Source organism: Rhinopithecus roxellana, chromosome 1 (genome assembly GCF_007565055.1).
Source record: "Rhinopithecus roxellana isolate Shanxi Qingling chromosome 1, ASM756505v1, whole genome shotgun sequence".
NCBI classification, from domain to species: Eukaryota; Metazoa; Chordata; class Mammalia; order Primates; family Cercopithecidae; genus Rhinopithecus; species Rhinopithecus roxellana.
In genome coordinates, this window is record NC_044549.1 from 119,468,191 (window position 1) to 119,488,754 (window position 20,564).

Consider the following 20,564-nt stretch of genomic DNA (forward strand, 5'->3'; position numbering starts at 1 on the left):
TACACTGTTGGTGGGAGTATAAATTAGGTCAACCATTGTGGAAGACAGTGTGGCAATTCCTCAAGGATCTATAACTAGAAATACCATTTGACCCAGTGATCCCATTACTGGATATATTCCCAAAGGATTATAAATCATGCTACCATAAAGACACATGCACATATATGTTTATTGTGGAACTATTTACAATAGCAAAGACTTGGAACCAACCCAAGTGTCCATCAATGATAGACTGGATTAAGAAAATATGGCACATATACACAATGGAATGCTGTGCACCCATAAAAAGGAATGAGTTCATGTCCTTTGCAGGGACATAGATGAAGCTGGAAACCATCATTCTGAGAAAACTATCACAAGGACAGAAAACCAAACACTGCATGTTCTTGTTCATAGGCAGGAGTTGAACAACGAGAACACTTGGACACAAGGCAGGGAACATCACACACCAGGGCCTGTCGTGTAGTTGGGGGTTGGGGGAGGGATAGCAATAAGAGAAATACCTAATGTAAATGACAAGTTGATGGGTGCAGCAAACCAATATGGCACATGTATACCTATGTAACAAACCTGCACTTTGTGTGCATGTATCCTAGAACTTAAATTATAATAAAACACACACACATATATATGGAGAGAGAGAGAGATGACCAATAGGATATACATGGAGTATAGTAACATACACCTAGTATAGAAAGATGAGGTATAAACTGAAATATATTAGTAATTACATGAATACGTAAATGAACTAAATATTCCATTATAAAGAAAAATTATAAACTGCATAAATATATTTTAAAATAAGCTATATATTGCTTATAAGAGATGCACACTAAAAGTAAGAACCCAGAAGTTTGAAAGTTAAGGGATGGAAAAATGTGTACTATGTAAATGCTTGTCAAAAACCCTTTGGTGCAGCTAAAGGAAACTTCAAGTCCAAAAAAAAAAAGGCATTACTATATATGAAGGAGGTCTTTTAAAATTAGACTATGCCAGTACACCAAGATTTAGTGTCCCAATTTGTGTGTGTACCTAATGAAATAGCATCGAAATACAAAAGCAAAAATTGACAGAACTAAAATACGAAATGTTTTACAATGCCAAGTGAGACTTTAACATGCTTCTCTCAGTCATTGATAGAAAACAAACACACACAAATCAGTACAGCTTTGGATTAACTTAAACATAAAAAAAAAATTCAATCCAATTTGCATATATAAAGCAGTGAACCCAACAGTGACAAAGTTAACTTTTTTCAAGTACAAAAATAACATTTACCTAAAGCAAATATATGCTTGTTATAAAGCAAATATCAACAAATTTTAAAGTGTAGATATAATTCAAAATATGTCTTAATTGAATTAAACTAGAAATCAATAACCAAAAGAAAACTAGAAAATCCCCTAAATATTCAGAACTTTAAAAAGAAACTTCTAAATGATGCAGAGCACACAGAATGCATCAAAATGAATACTATAAAATTTTTGAGCTGAATGATAGTAAAACTCCAAGATATAAAAATGGGTTGGATGAAGTTAAAGTTGTACTCAGAGAGAAATTTCTATTTTTAAATTCATTTTTTTAGAAAAAATATAAATGCTGAAAATCAGTAATCTATGTATGCATCTAAACAAGCCAGAAAAAGAGTAACAAAAGAAATCCAAGAAAATAGAAGAAAGAAAATAATAAAGATAATAGCATAATTAATAAAATAGAAAGCAAAATTTGATCAATCAACAAATGCAAATGTTGGTTGTTTGAAAACACTAGTAAAATATGTAGACCCTTAGTAAAGCATATCAAGACAGATACATGTTAATAGAAGTAATAATAAAAGATACATCAATAAAAACATCAGAAAGAGGATAGGGAGATGTCATAACTACTTTATGTTACTGGATTTGACAATGTAGTTGTAATGAACAAATCAAGAAGCCACTCTCTACCAAAACTGATAGAAGAAGAAATAATTACTCTTCTTTGTTAAACAAATTGAAGCTGTCAATTTGCCTTTTCACAGAAAAACTCAAGTCTCAGATGGCTTCTCTGGTTAACTCTTAAAATTATTAAGGTAGAAATAACATCGATTCAGAAAACCAGAAAAGAGGGAACGCTTCCCAATCATGGGATGAGGTCAGCACAAACTTGATATCAACCAGAAAGGAAAACAACCGACCAGTCTTTCTCATGAAAATAGATGAGCAAAATATTGATAAATAAAAATATAACATATAATATGCATAATTTATCACAACCTTGTGGAATTTCTCACAGGAATACAATCATGCTTTAACATTCAAAAGAAGCAGTATAATTCATTAAATTACAGGGAAAAAACAACAGTAACGATCATGAAATTATTTCAACAGATATTGCTAAAATTAAACACTGAAGATTCTTTAAAAATATTTTTTGCAAAATAGAAAGAAAGGTTTCTATACTTTTAACTTGATTTTTTAAAAAGTATTTATAACAACACATAGAGGTGAAGTATTGAAAGTTTTACTTGTGAGAATGGGAAACAAATAAAGATATCCACTGCCTCTTCCATTCAACATTGTACTGAAGTCCTAGCCAGTGAAAGAACATAAGAGAGATAAATAAAAGCCAGAATTGGAAATAAAAAATATTTCCTTATTATTTACAGATATGCTATTTTATGCCTCTGAGGGCCTTAATAAATGTTGTTACTCTTACTAGGATGCCTTGCTAGTAAAACATTAACTTGCTTCATCTTTCCATATTGAGTTGCCCATTTCTTTATTTCCCCATTGTACTAATGTTTTCTATTATAGTACCAATCACAATGAATGATAATTGTTAATGTTTACTCACACCACTATGACTTATACAACTTATAGCCCCACACCAACCTGATGTGTGGTTTGCCTTTAATAAATATTTATTAGAATAAATTGAACTATAGTTATTTATGATCTAGAGGAAAGAATAGAAACCAGTGATGAAATAAGCACATGAATAAAATAACACAAATGTAGCAAATTTAGCATTATATTAGTGTTACGTTACCTCAAAAATGACAGCAAATTAAAAATATATAGTTTTACTTTGTTAGAGGCATATTTAGTAGTACATACCTAAACACAATGGTGGTGTAGTCCACGTTCCCTCTAAACAATAGGCCTCCCTAGATCCTTGTAGGAAATGGTGATCAAAACATCTGTATTCTACTGAAGAGCCATTTTCATAGGTGTCTACTATTGAACTGATAATGACTCCATGTTTAATAAGTGGAGGAGATGTGCACATTCCTTTAGATTCTGCAAAAATAAGTTTTAAAGTATACAATGAATTGCTATAATGAACATCAAGTACTTTGTAAGTGCTACAGAAATAAGTGGAGACATATAATATAAAAGCATTTGTTTTTTTTCAGAGACAGAGTCTTACTCTGTCGCCCAGGCTGGAGTGTGGTGGTGTGATCATGGCTCACTGCAACCTCGGCCTCCCAGGCTCAAGTGATGCTCCTGTCTTAGCTTCCCAACTAGTTGGGACTACAGGTGCATTTTTCTTGTGTAGAGACAGGGTCTTACTATGTTGCGCAGGCTGGTCTTGAATTCCTGGACTCAAGAAATCTGCCCATCTTGGCCTCCCAAAGTGCTGGGATTATAGGCATGAGCCACTGCACCTAGCCTTAAAGGCATTTTTTAGGCAGTTCTGAAACATTTTTAAAATACTGAAAATATTTTTGCAATAATATTATACTATACTATTTATTTTCATAATTAGAATCACATGTTATAGTATTTACATACATATTTAAAACTATCAGAGTATTAACAATCATTATTTTATTTCTCCCTAAGTCTATGGGATTTTTCTAGAAGCCATGCTTTCTGTATATATTATCTTCTTTTTCTTCCTTATTAAAAGTAATGGTTCCTATATCCAGGCAGTACTGAGACAATGGGTCCCCAGAAAGCCCTAAGTAGAGCAATGCTTTACAGTGTTTGTTGTTGAGTGTTCACAAGAAGGTGATTAATTCTCTGATAGTCTGGCAACATTTATAAAACCTCTTGATTTTTTGCCTTTAATTCCAATAAGTTATAAAATTGACTTATTGGAATTAAAAGATGTCAGCATGGCCATCCTATATTGGTATGTATGCTGATTGAAATTTGGAAGTTGGATCACTCCTCTCAACTTTATAGATTAGAAGATGATGGTGGTGAATTGCGGTCATAGGTATAAATTTTCTCTAAAGATCCGTGATGTTGAGCTTTTTCTCATATATTTATTTGCCACATAAATGTCTTCTTTTGAGAAGTGACTGTTCATATCCTTTGCCCACTTTTTGATGGGTTGTTTGTTTTTTTCTTGTAAATTTGTGTTAAGTTCCATGTATATTCTGGATCTTAGACCTTTGTCAGATGTATAGATTGCAAAAATCTTCTCCCATTCTGTAAGTTGCCTGTTCACTCTGAGGATAGTTAATTTTGCTATGCAGAAGCTCTTTAGTTTAATTAGATCTCATTTGCCAGTTCTGGCTCTCATTGCAATTGCTTTTGGCATTTTCATCATGAAGTCCATGCCTATGTCCTGAATGGTATTGCCTAGGTTTTCTTCTAGAGTTTTTATGGTTTTGGATTTTGCATTTAAATCTTTAATCCATCTTGAGTTAATTTTTGTATAAGGTATATCCACAATGAGATACCATCTCACACCAGTCAAAACGGCAATTATTAAAAAGTCAAGACACAATATATGCTGGTGAGGCTGGGGAGAAATAGGAATGCTTTTACACTGCTAGTGGGAATGTAAATTAGTTCAACCATTGTGGAAGACAGTGTGGTGATTCCTCAAGGATCTAGAACCAGAAATACAATTTGATGCAGCGATTCCATTACTGGATATGTACCCAAAAGAATATAAATCATTCTACTATAAAGACACATGCACACATATGTTTACTGCAGCACTATTTACAATATCAAAACATGTAACCAACTCAAATGCCCATCAATTGCAGACTGGATAAAGAAAATGTGGTACATATACACCATGGAATACTATGCAGCCATAAAAAGGAATGAGATCATGTCCTTTGCAGGGACATGGATGAAACTGGGAGCCATTATCCTCAGCAAACTAACACAGAAAGAGAAAATGAAAGACCATATGTTCTCACTCACAAGTAGGAGCTGAACAATGAGAACACATGGACATAGGGATGGGAACAACACACACTGGGTCCAGTCAGAGGGTGAGAGGTGAGGGGAGGGAGAACATAAGGACAAATAGCTAATGCATGTGGGGCTTAAAACCTAGATGACAGGTTGATAGGTACAGCAAACCACCATGGCACACGTATACCTATGTAACAAACCTGCACATTCTGCACTTGTATCCCAAAACTTAAAGTAAAATAAAAATAAAATAAAACAAAATTTAAAAGAATAATAATAATAATAAAAAGAAAAATAACAACAAAATATAAATAAATTTTCAACCCAGGTAGCAGATATTGATCAAGTAAGATACTTGCAGAGAACATTATTATTTTACCTTTTCTAGTACATAAAGGATATTTCACTTCTCCTCTGTTGCACTGCACAGATAATTCAGACAATGGGGTTAATGGAGATAAGTCATATCCCTGTTTACATACAAAATCTATTAAATCTCCATGTAAGACTTTCCCTTCGTATTTCCACTTCATCTCTATGTTATTTCTGTTCATGTAATCCACATTAACAGTACATGGCTCTGAAAAACAAAATGCGCTTTTAAATTCTTTACTTGTCTGACAAACATAAAAGTGATATTTTTAAAAACAAAAATTATGACAAGTATCAAAAGCAATATTTTATCATTGAAATCATAATTAAGGCTTCTCACACACATATATACATATAAGAAAATACATACTTTATTACCATCAAATGAATCTATACATTACTTATTGTCATAAACTAAAACCACTTAATTTAAAAAATCAAAAATACTGTTTAAGGGCATCAATCAGTTAGATTAATAATATTTTTCTTTCTACAATATAAAAACCTTAAACTACCATGTAGAAAATAATAGAAAACCTGCTAATGAATAAAACCAAGATTCCTGCCCTCATGGAACCTGCCTTCTAATTGGGAGAAACACCTACAATACATAATAAATATAATAAAGACATAAATTGTACAATTTGTGGCTGATATGGTTTGGCTGTGCGCCTATCCAAATCTCATCTTGAATTATAGCTCCCATAATTCCCACACGTCATAGGAGGAACCTGGTTGGAGGTAATTCAATCCTGGGGTGGGTCTTTCCCGTGCTGTTCTCATTACAGTGAATAAGTCTCATGAAATCTGATGGTTTTATAAAGGGGAGTTTCCCTGCACACAATCTCTTGCCTGCCTCCATGTACAACATGCCTAGCTTCTCCTTTGCCTTCCGTCATGATTATGAGGCCTCCCCAGCCATGTGGAACTGTGAATGCATTTAATTTCTTTCCTTTATAAATTATCCATCTCAGGTATGTCTTTAGTAGCAGCATGAGAACAGACTAACACAGTGACCATCTTTAAACTACAGCACAAGATAACTTGGATGAAAAAAAGAGTACTGGATGGGGAGGGGGTAACAAAAGAGCTAGGTGAAGAGAAGTTGCACTTTTCAGTAAGGTGATTAGGGTAGGCCTAAATAAGAAGTAATATTTGCACAAAAGCTTGAAGGAGACTGGGTGAACCTTGTCATTTTCTTATGAAAGAGTGTCCCAAGCAAAGGGAACAACCAGTGCAAAGGCCCTGAAGTGAGAGCATTCTTGGCTTGTTTGTGGAAGAGTAAGGAGACCAGAAAGAATGGAGTGATTAGAGCAGGGAAGGGAGTATGGAGAGGTTAGAGAGACTCTTAATGTCTGAGATAATAATTCCTATGGGGAAAATTCTATGCTTTATCATACCATTGTGAATTTGTACTGATAGCCTTTCCAGTTTCAATATATAAGAAAGATATACAAATCCCCTTTCTCTTGCCCTAGTAACAATGATTCATCTTCATTTGCTATTTCCTTTGATTCATTAGGACCAAACCTAACTCTCTTGAGGCGGTTGTTCCAGATATAGAATGATGTATTTCCTTTAATGTTGTTATTTCCTTATGAACTTGTTTCATCACTAGCTTTGCCATAAATAATTTAATCTGGTCTTTGTCCTTAGAGATTACTGTATCTCCACTCAATGTGATATCAACCAAATCATCAAAAACTTAATATCAAAAACATTTATTAAAATATGAGAGCAATAGAAAAATTCTACATGAATATGTTTCTGTATCTGAATTTGAATGGGAACAGCCTCCTAAGAATCACTTGAAAGGTAGAAACTACTAACAAAAGGTTGAAAGAGCTCAAAACTTAAAACAGACACTTATATATACTTAAAAATGCTACAAATAAAAAGAAATTAAAAATAATTGCAATAAACACGATTCTCAATTGGATACAATAATTTATATAGATATAGGTCTTATAACTATGAAAAATGGCTAACCTATGAATAATTAATTCACGAGAAAAACCTGTGGCCACTAGAAAGTTAAAAAATTCCAAATTAATTAATTCTTAAATAAATCAAATTAAAAAAATTGTGCTTGCCTGCTTAACAAAAAGTGTTAAGATTAAAATATTCAAAGTTAAGAAAGAGTAGGACAATTACTACTTTAATTCACTTATAGTAGGGTTAACAAATCAGAACAAACTTTCTGATAGACAATTTGGCAATTAATAGGAAAAGAATTAAAATTCCCAATCTCATGATAACTAGTTTTAATAAAAATAAATATGTTTAACATGTGCAAAGATTTACTTGAAACTATACTGTTTGGAATACAAAAATGTTGAACACTAAGCATCCATCAGTAAACTGGCTAAATTACATATGTGTATCTGCATTATGGAATACTATGCAGCCATTAAAGTATATATTGTAGAAGTATGACAAACCATGTTTATAATACATTTTGAGTGAAAAAATCTAAGATATATACCTCTGCATCATATCATAGCATTTTTGTGGAGTGTGTGTGTGTAAAACATTTAGAAGACCATTTATTATCTAAGTCATTAGCAAACACTTTATATAATCAACAAGATGTAACAAATGTGTCCATTTGGATGAGGATGCAGTGGTAAAAAGCTATTAGCAACATACTCTACCAAGGAAAGAATAGGATTAATTATTTTTCTCGAAATGACATTCTGAGGGCAATACAGGCAGGGATATTGAGGGCTACATACTAAAGAGAGAATTTCAGCTAGGAAAAAGACAACCCAAAAAGTAATTGGTAACAAAAATGTGAATATACTTAATGCCACTGAATTGTACACTTAAAATTGGCTAAAGTAAATTTTATGTTATGCATAATTTACCACAATAAAAAAATACACTAATATTTTAGGGACTTTCTACTTAAAGGACTGAGATTTTTCACACTTGTGAAAAAAATGATTTATACAAAATCATCATTTTCATGATATAAAACACTACAAGAAAATCACATAAAAGTACGAACATAAACATTCCATGTGCTCTCTTTCTTACCCAAGCAAACAGGTGGGGGTGACCATTTTCCTTGTTCACAGCGAGATATTTTTGATCCCCTCAGCAAGTAATATTCATTGCATCTATATTCCACTGAGGATCCTGCTGCATAGCTTGCCAGTAACCCATCGGCAACAGCCCCATTCATTACAACAGGAGGATGCTTACAATTCTCATTATTTTCTAAGAAAAGAGGTTGTTTTAAATTAATATGAGCTCAAAACAATATACTATAGTAACTCATACTGTAGTGTCTCAGTATTTGTATTATATAATTTAGGACAATTGTTTTATAAATTCCTTACAAATATGAAAAAAGTTTTTCAGCTCAAATATTTTTAAAATTTGCTAAGCAAGAGTTGACAGCAAATATGTTGCCTAAAAACAACTATACGTATTTTTTCTCTTTTCTCAATTGTGAAAGAATTATGATATAGACACATCTTAAATCTATAGAATGAGAAACTATTCTTCAACCTAAAGATTATGGTCAATTCTAAAATTCCTCTTTGGCATTAACCCATTTTTATTTTCTTCTTTCTCATTCCTTTTCATCTCAGGTCTCAATCGACCCACGGAGGAAATATCCATTTTTTCCCCTCTTTTTGGTATCTTTCTCTTACTCTGTAAATTTCTTTAGCATCCTTCATAGCTTTTGTCTTATTCAATAAATATCCTATATAAACATGTGTGTGAAGATCTTGCTGTGATCTGATTAAGAAATGAGAAAGATGACAGGAAGAGTAGCCCCCAGGACTGATAGTGTAGCCTGATGGTGCCCTTCAGTAAAATCAAAGACCAGGGATGTGTCTCAGAAGGGCATAAAGTTCAGAATGGCCAGATGCAAAATATCGGCAGCACTTACCCAAGGTCAAGAACAGAATACTCTACCCTAACTTTGTAGGACACATGGGGAGAAGAAGCAGATAATGCTTATGGCCCAGCCACTCAATCCACCATGCCCTTATTTACTTCTCTAATGAAGCACGTCATCATTTATGTGCTGTTATTTAGAACTTACAGGTCATGGCATGACATAGATCAGATAACTGTGCTTAGCACTAGTGTTCAAAAAGTTTTTTTTTTTTAGAATTCTTTACATTGACAAATTCTATAGATGGCTGCACACACACACACACGCACACACATGCAAAGCAGAAGAGTAGGTGCTGTAGCAATGCATTTCTAATTTGCCTAAGCAGTGGTCTCTTCCTAGGAATATGCAAATTAAAGTAACAGAATGGAAATTTTTACACCATAAGTTTAGCTACTGATGGCAAATACAGCATACATACCAACACATTCAGGAGCAATTGTCCATTTTCCATGATTACAAGTTACCTCATTCGATCCACGGAGAAGGTAGCCGCTTTTACATGCATATGTCACTTTATCCCCATTGTAATAAATCTTAGAGTGTAAATTTGCTGCACCATTTTCAATGAAGGGTGGTTCCTCACAGGCTACCCTCTCCTGTCCTTCTGAAAAGGTACAGTTGAAAGAGAACAGACCATTTAGCTACACATGCAGATTTCATTTTAGCAAAGCTTCTTCAAGGTGTTACTAACCAATGCATTTTGGAGGTTCTGTCCATTTTCCATTTTCACAACGTATTTCTTCTGACCCATGGATCACAAAATTAAGTTCACATTCTATATGAACTATTTCTCCATGACGATAAGTTGTTGAATGTGTTTGAATTTTGGAGTTTATGGGCAGAGGTGGAGGAGGACATCTGTTTCTTCTTCCTTATGGAAAAAAAGTCAGCACCTTTAGTCATATAATTACAAAAATAATAAAGATTAAATAAAAAGATCCATTGTGTCAAGCATCATAGAGAGTATGACAGACTGATTCTAGGAGCATTCCTTTGATTCCCACCTCCTGATGTTAACTTCCTTGTGTGATAACTCTTTCCATGAGTAGGACCTGTAACTTGCTTCTAGCCCACAAAATACAGCAAAGATCATGGATTAGTACGTGATTATGTACACATAATTATGTAACATCAGATTTTAACACCATTCTTGCCAAGAGACTCTCTCTCCTTGCTGGTTTTGAGGAAACAAGAAGCTACATCATGAGCTTCCAAAGCAGAAGGGTTGCAAGGCAAGGGCCAGCGGGCTGCCTTCAGTTAACAGCCACAAGAAACAGAGGCTCTCAGTTCAGCAGTGTGCAAAGCGCTGAATGCTGTCAATAACCACAGTGAGTTTGGAAGAAGTCTTGCCCAGTCAAGCCTCAGATGAGACTTCAGTCCAGCTAACATCTCAATTGCAGCTTTGTTAGCCATGGATGCAGGGATCTGGTTAAGCCACACCCAGACTCCCAACCTACACACAATGGGAAATAATATTTGTGTTGTTTTAAGCTGCTGAGTTTGTGGTGACATTGTTATGCACCAATAGAACACTAAAGTAGCAGGCATTTTACATTCATTACCTTCTTTAGTCCTAAAATAACTTTATTAAGTAGGCACTATTATTTCTCCCATGTTATAGACAAACTAAAACTTATTAAGTAAATGAATTAACAGCATGCAGCAGACCTGTTCTTGAACCCATGTCTGTTTAAATTAAAGTCTCCTACTCTAAAATACTGACCACACTACTTTCCTATTGCTGCTGTGATGAATTACAATTTAGTGGCTTAAAACAGCACAAATTTATCCTCTTACACTCCTGAAGGCCAGAAGTCCAGAGTCAGTTTCACTGGACTAAAATCGAGATATCAGAAGAGCTGCATTCCTGCTGGAGGCTTTGGAGGAGAATCAGCTACTTTGCCTTTTCTAACTTCTTGAAATTACCTGTATTCCTTGGCTCACAACCCCTTCCTCAAAACATTTCAACCTGTGGCTTCCTTTGTCACATCTCCTGCTTCCTCTTCTGTAGTCAATCTCCCTCTTCCTCCCTTTTATAAAAGCATTTCTGATTATATTTAGAGTCTGGATAGATAATTCCAGATAGTATTCCAACCTTAAGATTGTTAACCTCAAAGTGTCTTTTATCATGTAAGGTAACATTTAGTGGTTCCCAGTATTAGAATGTGGTTATATTTTGGGAGAAGAGAGATATAATTCAGCCCACAACACTGCCTATTGTATGCTTAATGACTATTTATCGGAGAAAATGGCTTGTTGTCATGCTTGCTAATTTGGAAGAGGAAAGGGGTATAAAAGGCCTTAAGTAGGTCTGCCATTTATTTTTGAAATAGCAATGTGGGAGGCCAAGGCAGGCTGATCACCTGAGGTCGGGAGTTCGAGACCAGCCTGACCAACATGGCAAAACCCTATCTCTACTAAAAACACAAAAAGATTAGCTGGATATGGTGGCTGACGCCTGTAGTCCCAGCTACTCAGGAGGCTGAGGCAGGAGAATCACTTGAACCTGAGAGGTGGAGGTTGCAGTGAGCTGAGATCGTACCACTGCACTCTAGCTTGGGAGACACAGCAAGACTCCATCTCAAAAATTAAAAAAAATTAAAAAAAATAAAGGAATAATATGCTTTAAAAAATTTGCTTAAAAAATCTTCTCTACTACTATACCAAGGATGTCAAGCACGAATGAAAAATTATAAAATATTTAAAGTTACCGTACAGTGCATTTAGGGAATTACGATACTTCTGGCAATCCCACTGCATACCCATGGTCAGAGCCCTCATTTGTTTCCCCTAGCACCTGTTCCAAATCTTCACCACTTTCTTCCAAGTTGTACATTCACATCTTTCACCTGCCTGTCAATAGACATTATATCCCATATTACAGAAAACAAAAAACTACTATCAAACCCTTTGCCTCACCCTATCCTCCCAATCCTCAAACTCCTATTTATCTCTTAAGACCCAATGTAAATATTAGCCATCACTTCTGTGAATGCTATTCCACAGCATACCAATCAGAATCCCTAATGTTTATTCCTGCACTTTGTACCTGAGTTGATTGTACCATTTGTCACATTATAGCAATTTTTTTCATATCTGTAATTTTTTTTTTCATATCTTCTGCTTGATAGGACCATCCTCACATTAAATTGTATGTGTGTTTAAATAACTATGGATGTCTTCTGACAGGTAATTGCATTACCCGTTTGGACACATCCAGTAATAGAAATGTGACCATAGATATGACATTTTTGGGCAGCATCTACTAGATGACCTCTTTTCCCATTTTCACTTCTGGGTATTAGTGTTCTGTTTTTTCTGCTTTCTACCTCACTATTTTAGAAATTAATTTTTACATCTGGAAATATGTGGCAAATAAAAAGAAAGCATCCTTGCAGAGCTGCCAGATTGGGGTAATTAGGTCTAATAATTCCCAATAAGAAAAGCTATTCATTATAATAAGGGATTTAAAATGTATAATATATATTTTTAAATAATAAATTTAAAAGATATAGTCACTTACAAACTAATACAAAACAAGATTTATTCAGGTGGAATATATTAAAGATTGCTGAAAATAGCACTGATTTAAAAGACAATATTTACTTTAAAAATAGAACTCAGGAAAAAAATTAGAAATGACCACAGAAATTTTGTCAGAGCTAATAGAGGGTAAAGCTGATAAAGACATGGCATTTTGTGAGTATTAAATTTAAAAATTTACCTTCGCATACAGGAGATTCTGGGTACCAACCAAAGTTATAGCATTGAATTAAATCAGATCCACTTAGATAATAATTTTCATGACAGAAAAACTGAATGACATCTCCTTCTTCATAGGTTTGCTTTACAGGATGAAAATAACCATTTTCAATTAATCTTAAAGAAGAGCACTTTAATTCTACAAATAAAAGAATGAATAAAATTACAAACAAATATTTTTTCTGCTACAACAAAATTCACTATTTACATGACATATCTAGAATAAAAATTAAATTTGCCAAAAAGCTTATGAATTCATTTTATATATTTGTTAAATATCATTAAGCTTATTCTAATTTAATCCTGTGAGCTAAAATGAATTTTTTCTACTTGGGAGCTTTCAATTACCAAAGACTACTATCAACATAATTAAAAATAAAGGCAAAAAAGGATGAAAAGATGAAACATAATTAGCATGACAACTTATATACACTTCTCTATGAGAAAAAGCTTTCAGAGTGAGAGTAGATTTTATTCCAAATGAGAACCTACTGGTACATTTTGGTGTGAGAGACCATCCGTATGTGAGACATTCTACCTCCTCTGTCTTCTTTCCTCCGGCTGTGTAGTAGCCAGTAGCACATTCATATTGTACTTTGTCTTTCACTTTGAATGTTTTCTGTGTTGTGGAATAATTTCCATTATATAATTCAGGAGCCAAACATGTTTCTAAAATTATAAAAATTATTTATTTCATAAATCTTTTTAATAACCTAGAATATAAAAAAAATCAAAATGTGTTTTAACAGATCTTAAGAATATATAGTAAAATCAACTGTTAGTAAAATTGAAAAATAGCCCCAATTTTTCTTTACCTCTATTCTCTTTTTTCATACACCTTGTGACCTAACCCTACCAGCTTTCTGTTCTTAAAATTCTGGTCTACAAGTGCTTGACCAAAGGCCAAAATTCAGCTGAAGGCTTGTGCAGCAGCAATTGTGAAAGTATGTGCTGCCTGTGCATTTTTATAATTTAAACAACTTACTAACAAAGTATACATATATTTAAATTATTGAACTATTTTTAAGTGTATCTGGCATTGGTTCACAACATAAAATAATGTACATGATCTTAAATTCTTCTGTAATAAAGGAAATAGTGACATATAAAGAAAGAGCTTATTTTATTTTATTCCATTCCAATTCCTTTTATTGGTGCAAAGTAAGAACTATTGGTGTAGGTGTGTTGCAGGGATTGAGAACATTTGGATTAAGGAATCACCTAGTACTTGAAAAAAGAAATATCAACTTCCTGCATTGCAGACATAATGAAAAATAAATTCTATTAAATAATAGATATCAATATAAGCTTCAATACATTCAATATAAGCTTGACAAGCTCTTATCTTCAGTTTTAGGAAATGATTCTACCGTGTTCTTTCCTACAGGTTGGTTGAGAAGACCATCCATCAGAGAGACATTGAACCACTTCTTCATCCTTCCCTCCAGTGGTTTTGTACCCTGAAGCGCAACCATAACGCATGTTCTCTTGAATTTTATACAATAACTTTGCATCAGAGATGTAACCATTACTCAGGTCAGGCTTAGTGCATTTTTCTATGGGAAAAAAAATTATTTGTTTAACTTAATGATGAAACTAAGCTTGTTTTTTACTAAATTGTAAAATTAAGCCAAAAGTATAATGTTATTATTAGCAATTTCATTTTGGAAATATCTGCATAATTTTTTTGAAATAATCTGAATGATTTTTGAAAATTAACACTGACTTTCTTTGTATTCAGTATTTTTAGTTCTTATAGTAATTTCTACCCCTACCACATCTACTTCTAGGTAGGTTTACTAGATATATCAACAGCAATAACCATATTCAACATCCTCTTTTAAATGAAACTGGCTCAACCAAAGCCCCTTACTCTGGATCACCTGCCCTAGCAGAAGATCACTGATAGTTTGATAATAGTGTAGCCTGACATAAAATAATGAAATGAGTCAATTAGATTACCTTCTCACAAATTTGAACTCAAACTTTCAATTCAAAATTGAAAAACACATTTTTCAATGGGTATCATGAGAAAAGTTGGCACACAAAGGAGAGATGAGTCTTACAAATGATAAAGCATTAGAGTAGCAATCTTGCCCTTCCAGAGGCCAGTGTTTCAAGCATTTTTCTAGCATCCTATGCTTAATTATCAAAATAAATTTCTTGTTACTTAAAGTAAACTACATCTCTTTGCCTTGCAATGTGATAAATAATTTCAGTTATTACCCTATTCCCTTCAACAGAGTATTATTAAAAACAGATAAAGAAAATAACATTTTCATGTAAAAGCGTTATTTACTGGATTTCAAATTACACCTTCATTTTGTAGAAAGACAGATTACTAGAGATTTTGTTCTTATCTACTAAAAGGTTTAACCGCTTTCTGTTTTTATTGGACCCCTATTTTTATATACGAATTTCTTTGAGTATTGCAACGTTGAGTGACACATCCAGCTGACTTACTGAAGCACCTTGGCTCTGGAGACCAGCCTTCTGTTGTACACGTGGTTCGCTCTTCTTGTCTTCCACTTTCGGTGGTATAACCAGCCAAGCAGAAAAATGACAATTTTTTGTCTACGCTCATTGGAAAGTAAAAGTTTTTAAAAGTATAGTAATATTGGGCAATTCTTCCATTTTCCACATGAGGAAAACCACAGGGTTTCTCTGAAATGAGTAAATGTCAAGCTGAAAATGGAAAAAGAAATCTAAAAACATAAATTTGTAATCAGGTGACAACACAAACTAAAAGTTTTTAGAGACACTTCAACTAGTACTTATTTTTCTTACTTAAATTTTCAAGGTACTTTTGTGATAATTCGAGCAGTCGTTTTATCATAACTGATCGGCAAATGACTTTAAACATCCAACAGTCAAGATAAAACTTAGCAGACCACTTTTTCAGAGAAGCTTTGCCTAACTTCATAGAACAGGACTTTCATTTTTCTTCCTAGAGACAGAGTCTTCCTCAGTTATCCAGACTTCAGTGCAGTGCTGAAATATAGCTCACTGCCACCAGGAGCTCCTGGGCTTAAGCAAACCTCCTCTCCTGCAGCTAGGATGGCAGGTACATGCCGCTACATCTGGCTAATTTTTATTTTATTTTTTTAGGAATGAGGGGTCTCACTATGTTGCTCATGCTGGTCTCAAACTCCTGGACTCAAAGAACCCTTCTGCGTGGCCTCCCAAAGCACTAGGATTACAACAGTTGAGCCACTCCACCCTGCCTGCACTTCCTAATAGATATGTATTGCAAGTCACATATGTAATTTAAAAATTTCTAATAGTCACATTCATAAAAATACTAAGAAACAGTTGAAGTTAATTTTAATAATAGGTTTTTATTTAACCTAATATATTGAAAATATTTTACAATATTTTACGTTCATTTTTTTCTTACTAACTCTTTAAAATCCACTATATATTTATACTTACAGAACATCTGATCTTGGACTAGTGACATTTTAAGTACTGTCTCCAATAGCTATATGTGGCTAATGGCCACTGTATTGGACAGTACAGTTCAGGAATAGATAAAATTTCTCCTTAACATATGCAAACTCATAAAAAATTTTGAAATAAATCAAATTTTTAAAGAAAAAAAGACAACCAATTAAAACAAAGAAAGACTTGAGCAAGAGCTTTGCAAAATAGGATATTTAAATGGTTAGAGACCTGGTACTTAGCATTACTAGTCATCAGGGAAATGCAAATGTAAACCACCATGAGATAGTACTGCATATCCAATAGAACTGCTGAAATGAAAAAGACAAGTTATCTCAATGATTGTGAAAAAGTGAAGAAACTGGAACTTGCATATTTCTACAACTGAAAGTATGAATCAGTCCAAACTCTGTGAGAGAACACTTTTGCAATATATATTGGGGTAAAACATGTACAAACCATATTACCTAATTAAAAAAGCATATATTTGTACACCAAAAGACATGTAAAAGAATGCTTATAGCAGCACTATTCATATAGTCCCAAACTGGGAACAATCTAAATGCCTATAAATAATAGAAAAGGTAAACACATTTTAGACTATGCATACAATGGAATATTATCCAAAACAGAAATGAACAAATGGTGAATCTCATAAACATAATATTGAGTGAAACAAGCCAATCACATATGAATTAATGTATACATTTGCATAACTTTTTAAAAGAAGACAAACTAATCCATGATAGTAGAAGTCAGAATGGTTACCTTTGGGGTTTAGTGCCTTAGAGGGATCATTTTTGTTTCTGGGGTGCTGTCACTGTTCTATATCTTGATCTGATGGTGTAAACTTTTATAAAAATATATATAAGTGTATCCTATGATCTTTGCATTTTTCTGGATATATTATACTCCAAATAAAACATATTTTAAAAATTTATCTTCATGTTGAAGATCTTAAAATCATAAAAACACTTAAAAGAAAGAAATACTTGAACAATCCTAGGAGCTGTGTTGGGAAGAAACATGGGCAGTCATGGATGGAAGAAGGCCTGGATCCAGTGTGATTACTCTAGCTTCAATGCCTTGGTTGATCACTGTATACCTTAATGCTACTGTGAGACATAAAAGAGTAGCAGTGCTAGCCTAGGTTTGAAGGAAATGGATGTGGAATGATGAGCAACAAAACTTCCGGCATCTGATGGAGCAGACAGAAAAACATGGGCAGGATGGTCCCCATTCCCTGAGAATTCTTCTCACCATTTTTCACACCCAAGCACCAAAGGAATTTACAATAAAAAGAGTTTTTCAAAATAGCAGTGCGATGGTGAATACACAAGGAATTTCCCTGGGGGGCACAGGTGCTTGTCAGGGAGGGGCAGCAAAATATTCTTTGCACAACAATCCTAGGTTGTGGCTTTAAAGACTCTGTCCTGTGACGTCTCCCTCCACCACCAGGATAGGCACATTACTTGTTAAGGTAGCTGGAATGCCTTGGAGAATATGAACTCCTGAGAAAAAATTAATGAGAAATGTAAGGAATATGCTAATCATATATAAACCAGGAAATCACAGACATCCGAACATATAAAAAAAGTATATGAAGAGATGGACACACTACTGATCAGAGAATGGTAAATAAATAAAAATGGGATATCACTTTATGAATAACCATATAGCAACCAGTATAAAAATGGACAATATGAGGTGTTGGTGAGGATGATGAGAAGCAACAATTTACATCCTCTCTCAGAGATGATATACTTCGAAACTGCCATTCTGCAAAAGTAATCTCTCACTACTCACAGAAATCTAGTACAAGAATAGACTCAAGAATCCTACCTGTGAGTGTATACAGACTGACGATATTCTCACAGAAAGATAAGTTGGTTACATCATAATATTCATTCTAGAGCTATTTGTGGTGGAGAGAGCTATAATAACATGTTAAAACACTGTAGTAGGTCCCAGGGGAAACAGACTTCAAGATTGGGAATAAGGGGACAATATGTGTAAGTAAAGCAAGAGTGAGATCTTTCATAGGCAAATAATAACTGCAAACCATGAAATGAGAAGTACAATTAATCCAATTCTTGCCCCTGAAGTGCACAATGGGAGTTGAGAGAAGCATGCAAAAATAAGATCATTGTCTCTGTCTTCAAGCTGCTTACTTTTTTGTTGCTGTGTAAAACAGCATTATAAACCTATAATAATTAGAAAATTGACTAGAATATTGCAATGTCTTTATGGTATGGATAACGGACAATTGTATCTGCTGGTATTTCCCTATTTAGACAGAAAAATAAAATCAAAAGAAATTCATGCAAAAATCATCCTATTATAGAATTAAAAGTATAAAATAAGATGAATTCTGTGGATTTCACTTTTATAATTTTAATTATAGATGTTTGGGTAGAAAATTTGTAGTAAACTATTCAACTAAAACACAATTAAAACTTATATATTTAATTTCAATGAATTCCCTAAGATGTTTATTTTAGAAAAGCTTTATTGCTGTAGCTTCCTTCTTTGTATGTTCACTCTTGCTAATGCTAAGTGACCTCCCTGGATTCTTCATCCTACGGCCTGATAATATTGATAATGTTCCTAAACAACATACCCATGTATACTGCCTTCCTTCCACTCTCACACTAATCTTACACACTGGGCAATCTGACTATAAAGCTTTCTAATAGGGAGTCCACAGGTGTTGGTTTGTTTGGAAAGTCCTGATTTACATGTGTTGTCCAAACAATTATTAATAGACCCCCTCTTTTACTCTCTAAGTGTTCCTCTTTGTACAAGCAATTATATGGTTCACCCACTAACCACTACTTAATGTCTCCAACCGATGAATAATTCATTGGGATAAAAACCAACGTCTCAAAAGTAGACAATATTTATGGCTGTTTCCTTTTCAAATTTCCCACATGAAACTCTCAGCTTATGAACAGAATTAAAATTGTACAAGTTTTGTCAGTATTAGGAATGGATTCTAGCATAAATTTAGAATTAAAGTTAACATGTGACTTCAAAATGGACATATTGTTAGCCTGAAAACCTTTTCGAAGTATTTAGATCCTTGTCTCCTATGCCCCCTAGAGATACAAAGATTTTTGTTTCGTTTTGTTTTTCTAACTTATGCTACTGTAAGAACACTTTACTAATTTTGCTCAAAGGAAAAGGTCTACATATTATAAAAGGCTATATTTATAAAATATATGTTATAAATTTGATATATGCAAATGAAAGAGTATACTAAAACTTGAGTTGTACAAATATTAGAATCTCCATTTATATGTTTTAGAGAATAAAGAATATTAAGAATTACTTTTACCTTCTGCATAGAGTTCTCCTGAGATTATCAATATGATGATAAAAGTCAGGTTTTTCAACCGCATCTTCAGTGGTGTGCTTCACAAAGATTTTAACAATTCTAAAGCACTAGGAACTTGTCATTAAGTACACAATACTTCTCTTGAGGAAAAAGTTAATAATTTATAACCTCTCTCTAAGTCTTTTTGTAACGAGTCTTATATTTCACTTAAAATATTTTGAAATAATGTTAAAATAACGCAACTATATTAATTGGCATTACTTATCATGCCAGAGTCCAGTAAGAGTATTATAACTGATTAGGGCAACAATAGCAACAGAATAAATAATTAACACAGGCTGCATAAAAAAACTAGGTAAATTTTCAACCTAAGTTCCCAATTGTCAATTCATAAAGTTCACTTGAGGCCATGAATCTTTACTAATATTGATCAGGTAAAAAGATGAACTTAGGAACATGAGATAATGGATACCTGATGTTGAAATATGTTGTTGCCTAGATTGCACTCCTTAAAGAGATATAGAACCATATTGTCTCAATGATAGAATAGTATTACTTATAATAGTAGTATTTGACATTTAGAGAGTTT

The 20,564-nt window shown here is 33.6% G+C and overlaps 1 protein-coding gene across 1 annotated transcript in view; it reads right to left on the reverse strand.

The window, feature by feature from the left end:
* Positions 1-20,084, reverse strand: part of F13B (coagulation factor XIII B chain) — a 32,257-nt gene extending 12,173 nt beyond the window's left edge. Inside the window, exons 1-10 of the mRNA XM_010358453.1 lie at positions 19,976-20,084; positions 15,661-15,861; positions 14,568-14,753; positions 13,690-13,866; positions 13,160-13,336; positions 10,127-10,306; positions 9,854-10,039; positions 8,559-8,741; positions 5,527-5,727; positions 3,099-3,281 (exon numbers count right to left, since the gene is read on the reverse strand). Coding sequence (XP_010356755.1) covers positions 3,099-3,281; positions 5,527-5,727; positions 8,559-8,741; positions 9,854-10,039; positions 10,127-10,306; positions 13,160-13,336; positions 13,690-13,866; positions 14,568-14,753; positions 15,661-15,861; positions 19,976-20,039 — 1,738 coding nt within the window. The 5' untranslated portion in view covers positions 20,040-20,084. The remainder of the gene's footprint in view (positions 1-3,098; positions 3,282-5,526; positions 5,728-8,558; positions 8,742-9,853; positions 10,040-10,126; positions 10,307-13,159; positions 13,337-13,689; positions 13,867-14,567; positions 14,754-15,660; positions 15,862-19,975) is intronic.
* Between the last annotated feature and the right edge of the window lie 480 nt (positions 20,085-20,564).